Raw genomic sequence first — 16,778 nt, forward strand, 5'->3', positions numbered from 1 at the left:
CAGGAAGTGGACACGCATGTAATTTAAAGTGAAGAGACCTGTTATTATTTGAAAGAGTCTGAGAAATCGATAAGTGTTATAGGTAATCTGTATAGCTGAAGTTGGAGATGTCCCCTGCTGGTATAGTGTGTGTATAGTTACTTCCTGTCCTGTTCTCCTGTGCTGAATCTGAAATGCTTTGAAACCCTTACTAATGTGCTTCCTATTAAGTTTCCGCTCATTGCTCTAGCTAACTTTGGTAATTGTGATCTTGAAGGTGCAGACCAGTGGTGCTCACAGTTTTGTGTCCCATGGGTCAGATGACTGGTGTGAGGTCTGGATTAGGCCCTGGGCTGCCTCTACCTGGCCAGGACTGGACTCCATGGACCCTGTACCACCCCTGCCCAACTCCCCCACATACCGGGATCAGGCATGATCTACTGTGCCATGGTCCATGGGGATCTCCACAGATCTTTGGGGAGCTATGTGGGCTGGATGACAAGCCTTGGGGACTAGATCTGGCCCATGGCCTGGGGGGTTGAGCCTCCGTTGATCCAGACTACTTACAATTTCTGCAATATGAAGTAACTCAGGGAAATCTTTAACAAGTGATTTCATGCTGTCCTTGGTCAAAAGATTGGCACAATTTCCATGCAGTTGAGAAGTTACTCTGCTGTACGTTGTTGGAAGTCATGGTTAAGGTTTTATTAGAGTGCATTTGAAGTTGGGGAATGTATTACTTTTAATATTTAGAGATACAGATTTAGCATTTAAATTCTTCTTTATTCCTTAAAAAGATAAAGCTCTGTAAGGTAGGCATCTTGGTCTTGGTTTGCTAGTGTGGTGAAAGGCATAGAAATTTAACCAACAGTAATTCAGAAAGAGATTTTGAATATAGTTTGCTCTTTCTCAGTTCAAGAATGGTGTTTCATGGGTGGCTATACATCTTTGTTAACTTGGAGTATATAGATTTGCCACCAACTTAAAAGTGCAGGAAATTATACCCACCCTACCCCCAACCTGCAGATCTGCTCATAAATGACACTGATCTAATCAGCGTGTTATATATAAAGGTAACAAACACACACAAACAGATCGCAAGGATCTAAAAGAGGCATTAACACCTTCTAAAATATTTACAAGTAGTCACTTCTGGCAAGTTATTTTTCGAGCAGTAAATCCATAAAAACCATTTTGGGCATTTCAGATACTATGTGAGGTCTATTGCTTTTCCATTTCTACAGTTTATTTCTCATTTCTGTTGAATTGCAAACTGCATAACCTCAATTATGGTACAGTGTGACTTCACAATAAAGAGGAGGACCACTGTTTGCCCGTAGCAGTAGTCCGTATCGGTCCCCCTTCATAGACAGCAATGGCATGTAAGACAAATGACTACATAGCTAGAAGCTAGTTGACCAGGCATGCTTCAAATACTGAAGTATTACATTGCGTTTCCATGGCAAACCCCTTGGAAGTGGTGTATAGAAAACCTCTCCAATGAGTGCTAGTGCTTTCCTCAAAAATATTGAACCCCCAAATATATTAATATGAATAGCTTGCTAATCAGTTAGGAAGCATGCTGCTTTGCATTTAATTGACTTCACTGAGCTATGAATAGGATGAAATGAAGAAGTTGCCAGAAAAACCAGAAACGTTACTAGATTTCACTTTCTCATTTGCAGGATAAGTAGCATATGCATCTTGTCATTTCTCCAGCTCTGCTGGCATCAGTTCATCTTATAATATTTAGTTAATAAGGAGGGAAAAAAATTCCAAAAGACTTCCTTTCAGTGGCTTGTAGAAGTCACTAGCTGTTTTACCCTCTAATTTCATACTGGCAAGAATACTCAAATGGGGATTTTGTGAGATGTAGAGTAGATTTTCATCATTGATTATTTCCCTTTTTCATTTGCAGTTTTCTGGAATTGATTTAGTCTTAAGCTGTTCTAACTCTAAAATTTTGCATTTGCTCAAGACTTCCTACCTCTTTCATTCCTTGCTTGTTAGCTTTGCTGATTTCCCAACAGTGAGAACCCCATTTGCAGTCTTACTGCAAGTTCATTGTTTCCATATCTGTCCAATAAAATTAATTTGAACAAAGGGGAAAAATATATATGCATATTGATTGGGGGAGGAGAGTGGTAAAGACATTTCTGCTGTGACTTTCTGATAAAGCTGCTTCCTCTCAAGGACAGGCACTATTCCACATTCATGCTGGTTTCTGTCATGCAATTTAATTATAAATAAACGTGCAACCCAGAAATACTGAATGACTTTTCAGATTTATCACCCTCTTTCTTTTTCTGCATCTTTTTGTTTTAATTAAAAATAAAAAGTATCCTTTATGATTTTTTTTATAGTAGCCATATTTACTTAAGAGACAAACCTGGTGAGCTGCAATGCATAAATGCATTTCTAAGAAGGCTACAGCTAGCTAAGGTACATGTTGCATATAGGTAAGTTTTCAGATTGGTACATGGCATGACTCTTATTAATGAGAGCTGTGTGATTAAGCGGTTGTGTGCCCCTCTGATAAATTGCCTTTTACTACTTCAGTCTCTTATCTTGCTAGATGCATGTTCTCTGATCAACACCTGTGTTGAGTCTCTGTTTTATTCCAGAGGCAAGCACAGCTATCGTTCAGACTACACTTGAAATGTTAACAGGATTCTTAATAGCACTCCGGGAGACAGGCATGACAGACATAATTGAAATCACATGAGGTCACAGGAAGCAGGTACATATCTCCAGTGTAGCAAAATTGTCCTCCAAAAAATGTAAGTTTGGAGTAGGCATTTTGTGAGATTTTGCCCACTGCAGAAGGTGCTAGTTTGACTCAAAAAGAGGTCAGAATAATATAGTGATTTTTCAGCCAAGGTGCTGTGGCACCCTGTGGTACCTGAAGATCCTTTCAAGGGTGCTGTGGGGTGCCATGCAGTGTCAGCACTGTTGTGTGTGCAGCATGATTCTCAAAGTAAGCCCAGAGATTTCGACTGGGAATCCATAGTGGTTAAACCATTCTGACCTGTTATAGTTTTTCTGAGTGCTTTGTAAAAGAAGAACTGCACTTATTTTTCTGTAGTCAAAAAATGAGTGAAAACCTAAGGGCTGACATTTTTTTTTTCTGAAGGGTGCCTTGAGTCTAAAAAGGTTGAGAACGACTGGTCTGAAGGAAATGAATGCTTCACTGAAAAGACAGATGTTTCAGAAAAGGAATATGAACAGTTCTCATAAGTATGCTGGAATAAAAGGGACTTTCTTCACCAACTCTCCTTTAGATTCCAGCCTTGCAGGGTCAAGCAGATGGATAGAAGCAGCATGTGGTAGAGATGGTAACTATTTTGTGTGGGGTTTGTAGATGTGTTGCAAAGTTCAGCTGCCTCATCCCAGTTTCTCCAGCTTTTTTTGTCCTGTTTAGAAAGAATTAACAGGCAAAAGGGTTAGGTTGCCTTTTAAATATAATTTCTATCACTTAATATTTCCTGAGAGTAGTGATCATAGGGTTCAATGAAAGCATACACAGGCATATGTGATCGAGAAGAACTAAACAACAGCTTTTAATGTGAGCAGTAGGCAACCTCTGCAGACCCTTTGCATGTCTCTAACTAGCTATTCTCTATCTTGGGGACCATCTCCCAATTCCCAATTTCCTCAGTCTCTTGCATTAAGGAGCATCTTTATATTATAGCTTCTTTCGCTGCACTGAGATCCCTTTAGATTCTCCAGGACTTTATCTAGAAGCGTTACTAAAAACAAACCTGTTTCCAGAAGGCAACAGGCTCTGCATCCAGAAAAAAATATACTGTAAGAAGAATAATCTTGGCTATTTCGCTGTTTGATTTTTAAGAACCAGGCAGTAGTCCAAGAGGTCAGTGGGGGGGGGAAAAAGAGAGCGCGATAGAAACTGTCCTTGCAATTTAAAATTAAACTCCGTAGTAGCTTTGATGCTAGTCTTACCTGCTGGGACTTACTCCCAATACCTCTGTGGGCTGGTAAAATAGGAGAATGGTGACTTGAAGTAGAGAGAATATGATGATGAGCAAGACTTAGGGAAGAACTGGACACTTCCCTCATTAAACAAAAGGGGTTTAATAACAATACATTTAAAATGGTTTTTAAGTAGTGTAGGTGAGTTACGCTAGGCGGCGAGATGCATGCTTCCTGAATTTTTTGAGGAGGAAAATCTATAGTCCTTAATACAGTGACATCGTTTTCATACTAAGACTATGCTGTATCTTTGTGAGACTAGAGATGCATGTTTCTGCAGATGAGGCCTTCTGTTAGACCACGTTCATTTTTTGAAGCCATGGATATAGTGGAGACAGATGTACCCAGAAGCCAGATATGCCTTTCTAGACTTGAAATGTCACTCATGCATGGCCATCCACTTAATGCTTCAGTGAGTGGCAGAACTGAATAATGCAATTTAACCAATTCAGGTCCCAACAGTTAACATTTTAAAGGTAGCCAAGAATTTGGGCAAAAAAATTGGTCTTTCGTTTTGCCATCTAAAAACCCCTTTAATAAGATGTTGGGCTTGTCGGTTCATAATGGTGATCTAAAAGCACTGCATTCAGAAAGTTATGTTGAAGGCTTGGAGCAGTTCTGTTGGAAAGAAATTTCTGTCTTTAAGGTTTTAAATATGCTGGGGATATGGAAAAATATCTTGTCAAATATTTTCCTTGTTAAACTAGTATATAATACAACTTTGTTGCTTCTTGAAAATACCACAATTCCACTCTTTGGAAAGCTGCTGATGCTTTCTGGTTGTAGTTCTTTGTCTTAATGTCATTCCCCTCTCTTAAAGAAGAGAACGGGAACTTAATGAACTGCTAACCACATCTGTCATAGCAGTGCCATTGAGAACCGTTAATCCAAGATACTGAAACGTGTCAGCAAATTTTGGTGATATTCGCCAGGGCCTGCAGCTCCTGAAGCTAAGATCCCTATGATTTCATTGTTGCTCATATGCCAAATGTCTGCTTTTTGGGAGGGTGGTACGATTCCCATTGTAAACAGAATTTACAGAGTAAGGTTACTTCCTGTAGCGTATAAATACAGCAGTCAGAAGCCTGATTGCATCCTGGGTCTAATTAGTAGGGTAGACGAGACTTCAGCAGTCTTTCCCAGTGGAGCTAAGTCTTGAACATGTATGTCTATCATCTTAAATAGGCAGGCAAGTCTAAAGTTCAGGTTTTAGCACCAGCAATGCTGTTTTTGGTGAAATAGATTAATTCTGCTGTTAGACATAGCGCTGACTAAATTTGCCCCGAAGGGGAAACCTTTGTGTCTTGAGTCATGGTTTGAGAGTTCTTCATTTCTAGAGCTTTAGTTTGCTCATGGAGCAAAGTTTAGGTTCTCTCCACAAAGTGGTAAACTCTGATTTAAAAACAAAAGTGTTCATCTCCTGACTGCATGTGGTGTGTGCAACCCCCATGTTGCCTATTGTTTGTTAGTATTTTTTGTGCATCTTATTCAGTGTACTGAACTGTTGCACAGTAGTCCCTGTTTGCAGCAGCCTCTTAAGCTGTGGTTATGTACTTCTTATGTATCCTAAGGAGTGCAGCACTGAAAATATATCATAAGGAAAAAGACAGTTGAGTCTCTGCCTTTTTCTAAAATGGGGAATATTGAATGCAGTAGATTCCAGCCAATGTTTCTTCAATTAAATCATGTAAGTAAAGGATTTTTTTTCTCTTCCAGATAGTCTGCATAAATTTTAATACCATCCCTGTGGTTTCAGAAGAAGATATTTAAGAATTAAGTAGCTTAAAAATGCAAATCTTCAGAATATTGCAAAAGCCAATCTAGATACATAGCTCTGTATAGTTACAATGAAGGAACAAGATCTGTGTTTCTATATTTCCTGTACTACACAGCCACAAACTTAAAAATATGGGACGCTTGAACTAAAGCTCATTGAAAAAGCTGTAAGTAAGTGCCCCCATCACCGTTTAGCCCCGCGGGGACATTGAATACACAAGACACTGAGACTGCTGGAGCGTGCTAATTAGCATGCTCCATCAGACTATTAATCTGCTGGATTAATTGAGTCTGCTCCAAGGCGCTGTAATTGCAGCATGTCAGAGTATGCATCCCCACATGTCTATATGCACCCTCAATCCTCTCTTTAACTGTATCTCTTATATGGCGATATCTGATACTGCTACTTTTTCTGAATCTATAAAGTGAAGCTATCCATAAAAATGACTCATTTGAGGAAATACAACTTCTTAAAAGTACATTGTACGCTATCCAAATCGATTCAGATGCTATTTGATTCCTCCGGCAAACTGTTCTAGAGTTCTGGTTCCTCTCATATTCCCTTTCGACCTTAATCTAAGAAGATGCAGCCACAACAATGTGCTAAGTAATAGTTTCAGTCTATCCTTATGTCATCCCATTGCAGGCTTGGTAGTCTTGTCTTGAAAAGAGATCCCCTTATGATGATCTTGCTATCTTTCCAGGTTCTCTCCATGCAAGCTGTTTTTCTCAGAAATTTCCCACTGTTAATAGCACCACTGATGTTCAGGATGTTGTGGTTAAAATGCCGGCAGCTCTCGGGAACCTTGTGCTCCTGCAATTGGGACTGGACTGTAGTGGTAACAGTAGGGGAATGTTTGTTAGAAAGGCCAGTTAAATCGGTTGTAATGGCATTATCTTGCAATCAGTGAATTGGAGAGATGAATCTATTTTTTTCTTCTTTTTTTTTGTAATACCCTTTTAATGTTATTTTGGTCTGATATGAAGCAACTGTCACACAGTTGCTTTGTTGTTTTTCTTGCCACCATGGTGAAGTAGAAATGCAGCACTGTAAACCTGACAGGTTTTCTTTATTACGCAGCAGTTTTTGCTGCGTATTTTTTTTAAAAAAATACTGCAATTGTGATGGAATATCAACAGTTATTCATACCTTTTTTAAAAGCCCTAATCCTGCAAATTCATCTTATTTTAAAGTGTGAAACTAAGTGGTAAGGAACTTTGGCCAGACTTCCAAAAGTGTAGACTGTCCAGAAGATTTCCTTGTGGCACTTAGGGGTGGGGTTTCCAAATAAACTTGGTGACTGAGCTGAGTTCTCTTGAAATCAGGCTCGCTCATTTTCACTGAAAAGTAAAAGTGAATTTTATCATAAAGTGCACATTTGATAATGCTTCACTAGAACAATAAGACTTCAAGTGTTTTGAACTGTTCTTTTAAGCCTGAATACAAGTAAGCTACTGTCAATCCTCTGGATCATGGTGTACATGTAGGAGGTCTAGGCGAGCGCCTTATGAATCCCCTTGTTCAGAGTCCTGTGACCATCGCACCAAGACCTTGGACACGGACATTGCGCCTCTTGCCTAGGCAGAAGTATGGAGGAGTGGAGGCTCCCCAAGACCTATCATCCCTCCCCTTCAGGCCATTGAGACAAAATCCAAAGGCCAGACCAAGTCCAGACATTCAGTGCCTCAATGTTTGTAGCTGCTGCCAGAGAGCAACAGATAAGAACTGCTGCTGACTGCCAAATGCCTCGGCAAAGGCATGTTTCTGCCAGGGTGATGGCCCTTGTCCTTTCTCCAGCCAAGGACTGCCCACCAGGCAGTGGGGGAGGCGCCTGATATTTGCCTTACTCTGGAGTTTGCAACCTTGTGATCATTTATAGGAGCTACCCCACCACAACTAGCTCCACTATGTTGCCACCAAGCCCTCCAGTCAGATGCAGTTTATGGTTATACCCAGTACCATCAGCCTGAATAAAAGATTTATTAATTATGTATACTGACTATCTGCAGCCCAGAAACAAAAGGACTGTGAAATAGGATCAGTCTGGTATTATCCATGTCAGTGTAATTATGGGGAGGGGTGTGGGAGAATTACATACAAATGTCCTGTAACATGAATTTGGTGACTTGGCCTTAATCCTTAGTTGCTAACCATCTGTGGTGTCTAGGGATATTGAGAGTCTTGAATGCTCAGCACCTCTCAGGATCAGGTCCTTCATCTTCAACGAGCTTTAGTTAAAGCGCCTCTGCTGCCATTTTGAAGTTCAGGGACACTGAATAGACATGACACGGAGGCTGCTGTATTTAATTGTGTGCTAATTAGCATGCATTGGAGCAGACGTCTGGCATGTGTATAAGTATATAACCTAAATCTTACTTTGGATGTGATCTGCTGGTTTTGAGGTGTTACTTATCTTTGGAAGACAATAGACTACCAGCATTCAGAGATGCGAGTGCATTCTTGGGAGAGACCTTGTTTCCCTGAGCACCCCCTGGAATAACAAGGAATAATGGCCACAAATTGTCGGAGAGAAGGTTTAGATTAGACATCCGTAAGAACTATTTCACAGTCAGGGCAGCTAGGACCTGGAACCAACTTCCAGGGGAAGTGGTGCTGGCTCCTACCCTGGGGCTCTTTAAGAAGAGGCTTGGTGCCTACCTGGCTGGAGTCATTTGAGCCCAGTTTTTCTCCTGCCCAGGTGGGGGGGATTGGACTAGAAGATCTACAAGGTCCCTTCCGACCCTACTAATATGATTCTGTGAAATGCCGTGCAGACCCTTGTAGGCTTTAAGCATTCAGAGATGCCAAGGTAGTTAAATGTGAAGAATAGTAATTGCTTTATAACTTCGGCACATTGCCGGTTAACTTTGCTCACATCATGCATGCATGTGACTATGAAAGTAATGACTCGAATACATACAGAAGAGCAAGATAAAACACCGGTGTTGCTCAGAGCCTAACAAACTGTTTGCAAGTACATTTTTTCACATCTTGGTCACTTCTCATTTACCAGTAATTGATATTCCAGTTTCTGGGCAACTCTGACCCTGCATTTACACAGCTTTACATATAATTGATGATATAACCAGTAGCCTACTAAGTGAGAAAATAACTATAGCTGCTAAATTAGAGGAATTGCAGCAAGGGACTGTAACAATAAAAGGTGGTGGCTTTAGTGCGGGAAGGAGAAATGCATGTATTGCAGTTTTTATTTTGGAATGGCTATATATGATTTCAGAAGAACATGTTACAAGATTTTATAATCTAATAATCCATTTTTAGAAAGGGGACTTCAAATGATGAGAAGGGAAATACATTTCTGAAATAAATGGAATCTGATGGATTAACTGAACTTTAGAGTACATAACACATGCTAACTTAGTTCTGCTCTTTTGAACAGGCTTATTAGCATGCATAAAGTTTAGCACATGTAACTAACTGTAGGAATGTGGCCTAAGTAGTACAATACTTACAACACTGCCCTTGCTCCATTAATGCTGCTGCTTCATTCTGGAACCACCAAAACTACTTGGCCTTTTCTGAATGTTTAAGCTTGGGCAGGTATCTAGAAGAAAAACAAATGAACAAAAAGTAATTTATTCCATAGATCAGTCTTTTAACCAGTGTCTTGGTAGCTGATCTGCCTGGTTTTGTTCAGTAAAATTCCCTGTCTAACAGTGTCCAAAAGGAGTTGCACCATACTTTCAGAAATTTGAGGCAGCCAGGAGCTCCCAAGGGCATATTATGGTTTCACGTGGATGCTTCAGCGGGATATAAGGGCACAATGTTTCATGTGCAGTTATTTATTTTACAGTTTTCTCTTTCCGAATATGGTAACATCTCTTCTAGTCCCAGTAGCACTCTCTCCCATAAAAGAACAGACATCCTAATGTAAAAATGTATGTACTAAGCAATTGTTCAATGTTTTAATGGTATAAATGCAATAGAAAGAGAAGTTCCAGTAAATCAGTGGTCCTTTTAAAATTTATTTTTTCCCCAGCTATGATAACTGTGTTTAACCTTGCTTTTAGAGGTTAAACACTGACACGCATGATTGTGATCTTTGTTTTCCTGTGACTTGATTTAGCACATTCTGATCGTGTGTGTGGAGTTGTAATGCGACCATGAAGGTCTGGCTGTAAAAAACCTGTCCATCCACCTCATTTCCATGTCCCACCCCATTGTGCACTATAATGGTTATTTATGCCACTGTACATATACTTTTCTACTTTGTTCACTGAAGCAAGTCCTATCCAGGGCTCCCTGCTCCCCTGGTCCCTGATTTGCCCTTATCAGGAGCAAATGTCCTGGTGACATTGTCATCTTAACTAACTAGTGCCAACAGCCAGTCCTTAATTCTTCATATTTTATTGCTAAACCAACATAGATGGTTTCACTTTCTAAAATCAGTTGGACCACTGTCCTCAATAACTGGCTGTATACAGTGACATAGTTGAAGTGCTGTCACCCAGCTGAAATATAGTTTCGACCTGCTTCTCAAAAAAACAAAAACAAAAAAACCCACAACCTCTTTTGAAAGAGATTTTTCCACAGTATTTCTCTGCTTCGCTCCAAGCATTGATCTATTCAGTTGGATGCTTGTAGGCATCCCACTGCATTACCTGAAAAATTTTCATCCAGTCAAAGTTGACTAACTCTTCGAGTCACATTTTTAGCAGTAGGAGAGAATAAGGAATGGCATACTGGATCAGATTCAATTACAGTGGCCACGTTCACACAAGTGTGGACGTCTGTTTCCCTGGGGACAGGAAGTGGCACAACTTGTGCCACTGCTGCTTGTCCCTGAGGAATGTTTGTGCCACACGCCTTCTGGCACATGGCAGGTTACCCCAGGTGGGGTAGTGGAAGCTGGGGCCACCAATCGTACTGGCCCCAACAGCCTTACCTGGAGGCCTAGGAAGCTGCAACCACGGTGCTCCTGCAGCTGGGAGCCTGGCTGGCAGCCAGAGTGTGGCTCCAGCCAGCTAGATTCCAGTTTGGGGCACACTGCCACATGCACCTCCCTGCTTTTTTCTGCACAGGTTATTTTTGACCCCAGGGTCAAACATCCCCATCCTCCCCACCACACACACACACGCTGCAAGGTAGCAGCATGTGGAATACCTGAAATATGTGCAGTGCGTCACCACAGCCTGGGCTGCAGCACCACATACTGCATGACCATGCTTGGCTGGATGCAGTCAGTCTGACTGATCCAGTAGTCTGACCTAACACCATGAGTTTCAGATGAGATCTGGTAGCTTTAAAGTAAAAACAAGTATGAGTAAACTTATTGCATTGACACTGGCAAACACAAGAGATTGATGCTCTTTGATATAGCTTCCCGTCTTCGAAATGTTGTTTAAAATAGCTAGCAAGAGTGAACCAGCTAACAAAACGCCCAGCACTTGCTAGGAACTCTACTCATAATTTACTAGTAAAACCACTGGGACCTTCTTGAATACAGCTTCTTTTTTTTGTTCCATTTTTCCTTGTTTTTCAGCTCTTCTGTCTTTCGGTTCCTCTTATTTTCTCTCGCATATAAAAGGAACTTTACATCATGATTGTGTTTTGATTACCATACATTTTCATAGTGCTGCCAGCTGAATTGTTTAATTTGGTATTCTTGTTGGACTGGAAAAGCTGAGTGCTGGTAAAAGTTAAATTTAAACATTGGGATTTGTAAATTATCCCTGATCTTGATCTAGCATCTGTCCTTAACTTGTGGTCTCCAAGTGGGTTTAGTTAACACCCTAGCACCTCTCCCCTTCCTCTACAAAAAGGCTTTGTTCTGGGCTAATGAAAGCATTGCTTTTTATTAACATATTGGAATGTGACTTTTTTTTTTACCCTTAATATCCAGAGATTTGTGTCTACAAATACACATTGAGTCCACCTGGAGCTATACTTTTTTGAAGATGTAAGAAGTGAAAGATTTATTTTTCTTTGTCTAAGTTTTTGGATGAACACATTTTTATGAACTATACTAAATAGCTTTCTGCAGTAGGGAGCCCTTCCAACAAATTTACGGTTTACACCAATTTGATCATCTTTAGGATGTTTTAAGCAGGCACAACCTTTTCTTCTGTTCTGCAGTTTTCTTGGCCCTTGCAAGGTCAGAAACAGCAGTTGTGCTGACTGTTTTCAATTTGAGTCATTCAGTGTTCAAATTATATTGCAGTAGTGCCAAAGGACCCCATTGTGCTAGGCATTGTAAAAACACATGACAGATTGTCAGCTCATCGAGGCAGGACTAGAAGTAAAAGCTTTTGCAGTTAGACACTAAGATCATATGATCTTTTAGTTGTGCTTTGCAGATGGCTCCATGTATAAATCATGCTGGGAACCCACTTTGGGTATTGCTGGTTGATAGGTCAACACAAAAATGATCCCAGAATCACAGTGGGTAACGCTGTAGGAAAGATAACCCAACACATTCTTGGGAAAAATCATTCTTCTTCCACCATCAGGTATGTAAAGCAGAAGTTAAATCTAGTGGGAAAAACAATAATAAATTACTAATCTTGATAGATCATGTATAATCTGAGCTATATACCGTTCAGGGATACAGAAATACTTCTACATCAGTACTTCATGCTTTCAGTGAATTCTTCGCGAAAGGCACACTGGCTTTTGTCTTCTCGTAGCTGCAGCTACAAGGGAAGACACTTCAGAGCATCCCTTCTGTACTGGAACCAAGGCAGAAAGCCAGGGAATACCTTTTTCTTACAATTAGGGGACAGTGTTTATAAAACAGTGTCAAACTTTTGCTCTTGTTTGGTTGCTCAAGTCCTGCCACCCAGTAAATATCCCAGTAAGTTTTCTTGTAAAAATGTTCCCTCTGCCTCGAGAATGGAGGAAAGGCCTTTGCAGATAGTCTGTGTTAGATGGTTGGTGATTTTCTGGTGCACTACTGGTAAAATAAATGATTACCATAAATCATGTTGATTTCTGGGTGCTATGTAAAACTTCTATGTTATTGTAATAATTTACTTTAAAAAAAAACACTCAGTTCAGAAGAAGGCACTGAGTCTTGCGCACTTGAACTTGGTTTCTAAAATGCAGGGTTGTTTAAATGCTACTTCCAACCTATTCATTTAAAATACTGTAAGTGTTAAATGATGTGAGGTTATTTGGAGGGAACTTGTTTTCAAGGATCTGTGTTTATGGTGGGAGGTGCAGGGAAAAGATGCCTGTCCACTTCCCTTTCCTCTAGAACAGTGGTCTCCAAAGTGGGGTGCGCAAGACGGTCCATTGGGGTGCGGGAAGAAATAGAACTTCTATTTATATTTATATAAATATACATATATTGGGGGTGCATGCTCAAAAATTTTTTCCTGATAGGCGTGCGCGATCAAAAAGGTTTGGAGACCGCTGCTCTGGAACATAAAAAGATTCTCTCTCTCAAATCTGCAGAGCCTCCTCCTAACCTCTCTGGTCCCATTGTCAAGCAACCTCCTGATCAGCTTCATCAGGTGATGAGAGCACCCAGCACATGATCTTTCCAGTTTCCTCTCCCGGGGCCTTTTCTTTTCTACAAGAACTTTGTCCTTCTACAGCCCTTTCTTTCACACGTAGACGTCTTGGCATCTGTCTCAGCCACCAGCTCTCACTGTACCGCTGGCTGATGTCGCTCCTGATTTTTCTGCTGAATCTTAGCACTTCGTTCTTCCCTCTGCTTTGCACCCAAACGTTATTACTTTTGTTTCCCTTTCTCCAGAGTGACTTGCACAGAAACCTAACTTTTGCCATTTCCTTTGAATCTAGCTTCCACCGTTAACACAGCATCTGGTACTAGTTTGACGAAACAGGCAAATCATCTCTAGGGAAACCTGTAGCTTTCCCCAGCAGTTGCCATTCAGCTGTGTACGTTCAGATGGTTCCTCCTGGAGCCATTTGCTCAGCTGTCTGCAGCAGCCTCTCAGAGCTGGATTACCTAGAATAGTCGGGGAGATCCCAAAGCTGTTTGCAGAAGGCACACAAAAAATACAGGGTTTCTTAAAGTGTTGAAGACCTTCCAGTATTCTCAGCTGGTCCTCCAGGTAGAACACCCCGAAACAATGTCACTGGAGGTTTCTGCCGGTCCTGAAGGTTTCTTAAACAGAACACCAGATTGTTTCCACACACACCACAAAATATGAAAGGCCAAGGCTGATTTTCTGGGCTTTCTGCCTGATGCTAGAAGATGAAAAACTAGTAGGATTTATGATGAGATTTATTATTATTATTATTATTATTATTATTACTATTTTTATTTTTATTAATATTATTTTTGTTTATTCATTTTATTTTTTCCCCATCATCATTACGACTTTTCCAGTCCTAAAAGTAGTGATGAGAAAGAAATAGTTCTCATACACAGTAATTAATTGCCTGTTAACTGTCACCAGGAAGCAAATGGTAATCTTAGCCACAAAAAAGAGTTGACTTGGGAAAGAGAGTGGAAGCAGTGATTCTGTTGTTAGACACTGGTAGTAGAATTTAAAAAATGCAGACAGACACCATAGTAGCTACTGGATATTTGCATTGGTCTTTGAAAATAAATTTGTTTGTAGAGTTCTTGTTTTTTCCATGTTTAGAGATGCACAGCAGAATTACAGACATCTAAATAACTGTAATTATGGGAATGCACAACATTTTTTCTTTGAAGTGTCACCTTAAAATTTGAATTTCCAGACTCCCTAATCTCTTGTCTTTTGATCACTACAGTGCTCTACTAAGCTTTTTCCATGAAGTACTGTTCAGATATTCACAGTTTCTAGTCTCGATTAGTAGAGCCCTTTGCTGGGAATTCATAGCCAGCTGCAGTCACTTTATCTGGTTCGTTACTATTACAGGAGGACCTTGCTGCATTTGGTGTCTTACCTGAATGTTATAAAGCTGTATAATATGCATTGAATGTGTTCTGCAGCAACCTGCACTGCTTCCCTCGCTCTTCTCATATTTTATCCCCCCCACACTCAACCCCCCACAGATTGCATCCTCATTGGATAATGGTGCCTCCTAAGGAAGCAAGAAATTAAACTTTCTTTTTTCCACTTCATACACTGGACTAGTTTGGTTTTTTGGTGATGTAGTCACTGCTGCAAGTACCCTACTGTTCTGCAAGAGTGGTGCATGTGAAGCTTTGTAATGAATAAAATAAAAAGAAGTCCCAAATTACGTTCCCTATAGAATGAATTTCCAGCAGGTTTTCCTGTGTAGTAGTCTTAAAGACTGAAAAAAGTAATAGCTGTTCAAGTCACATGGCTAACATCTACAAGGTATACATGGATTAATGTGTTTGGGGGAGAGGAGGAAAGGAGTTGTGCATTCTGAGATTGCTTAAAACAGCAACAAAGGCAATAAATGCTGCTTATCGATTTGCTAGAGGACTATGGTACAGGTGCGTTTATGAATGTTAGGGATCTGGGTTTGTAGGACAAGTGAATATCAGTCACAAAGGGCCAGAGGGCTAGGGTTCATTCCTTTTTAAGTAGGTAGGATACATGTGTGTTAAAAGGTTGGTGTGAACTTTTTCGCGTTTTTCTTCTAGGAACTGGGGACATTGTTGCTGTGATGATTACAGAGTCAAAGGTGAAGGAGATCCTGAATTACTTGGAGAAGAACATTTCTGTCTTGATGGCAATAGCAGTCGGAGCTCGCGTTCCTCCAAAGAATTTCAGTCGTGGCTCTCTGGTCTTTGTGTCAATATCATTCATCGTTTTGATGATCATTTCTTCAGCATGGTTAATATTTTACTTCATCCAAAAGATTAGGTACACAAGTGCACGTGACAGGAACCAGGTAATAGGTTGTTTTTCTCCTATCAATTTATTAAAATACACATAAAACAGTATACTGTACAGTTGATTGCTGATGCATGGTCTGTTGGGCCATAAACTGTGAATTTGTAGTCTTTAAATGTAGATTCTGGATGTTTAAATACTCAGTGCTCAGAGCGTAAGACGCTATGTGATAGTTGTGTATAGTAAGATACATAATCTTTCTTTCCTAAGGGAAGAATTTTTATTTTCATTGTGAGATTAATGCGCAGAAACTGAAGAATAAAATACATGGAGTCCTCCAAAGTGAGACTCATTTTTTGAGAACAAAAATCACCCAGTTTTGGCGAACTAGAGTATAATATTTTTTGCTTCTCTTGAAAATCACTAGAGATTTTTAAAGGAAATGAAGTTTTGGATAAATTGCATAGTATGCTGCTGGAGGAAATTGGCTGCTCATTGTTCTGGGGAGATTTTGCTAATTGAGGGTTGGATCATATATGTAATCTTTAGGGGTGCACCGATGAGAGATTTTTGGGGGCCGATGCTAATAGTTAAGGCAGTATATTGGCCCATACTGATCCGATACAGCTGCCAGCCGCTGATAAGTCCCTTGTGGTGGAAGGAGTGGGGGGGGCAGATCAACTCCCCCCGCAGTAAGGGAGGGGGCAGGAACAGGCACTGCCCAGCTGGGGCAGGTGGGAGTGCAGGACAGAGGCACTGTTTGTGGGGTGGGGGCAGCTCCGGCTGCTGCTTGCACCCTGGGAGGGTGGGGGAAGAGGGGGCATATGCCCCTGGACTGGTGTGGGGCAGGCTGCAGCTGTGGAGTGAAGCTGGAGCCAGCTCTGTGTGGGACTCGTCTTGCTGTGGGTTGCAACAGCACTGGGAGGAAGCTGCAGGCACCCCAGATCTTGCCGCAGCTCCTCTCCCTGCCCCATGCCACCCCCCGGCTTTTCCCAGTGCTTGGGTGGAGGCGAGGCATTCAGCTGGGGCTGCGGCTGGTGGTGGAACGGAGCTGGGAGTGGAGCTGTGGCAAAATTTGGGGTGGATGCAGCATCCTTCCAGTGCATCTGGAGCCCACTCCAAGCCCAGACCCTGGTGAGAAGAGCTACGCAGCACCGGCTCTGGCTCCCACCCGCAGCCCACCCTGCACCACACAGATCCAGGGACATATGCTCCTCCTCTTCCCCACCCTCCTGGGATGCAAGCAATGGTGGAAGCTGTCCCCGCCCCCCCCCACAAGCTGCGCCTCTGTCCCCCTCCTCCCC

At 41.3% G+C, this 16,778-nt stretch overlaps 1 protein-coding gene across 1 annotated transcript in view; it reads left to right on the forward strand.

Annotated features, from left to right (window-relative positions):
- Positions 1-16,778, forward strand: part of RNF130 (ring finger protein 130) — an 85,424-nt gene that overhangs the window by 34,875 nt on the left and 33,771 nt on the right. The window contains exon 4 of the mRNA XM_019505966.1: positions 15,282-15,532. Coding sequence (XP_019361511.1) covers positions 15,282-15,532 — 251 coding nt within the window. The remainder of the gene's footprint in view (positions 1-15,281; positions 15,533-16,778) is intronic.

This window comes from Gavialis gangeticus, unplaced genomic scaffold, assembly GCF_001723915.1.
Source record: "Gavialis gangeticus isolate Ggan-Ray unplaced genomic scaffold, GavGan_comp1, whole genome shotgun sequence".
Classification (NCBI taxonomy): Eukaryota; Metazoa; Chordata; order Crocodylia; family Gavialidae; genus Gavialis; species Gavialis gangeticus.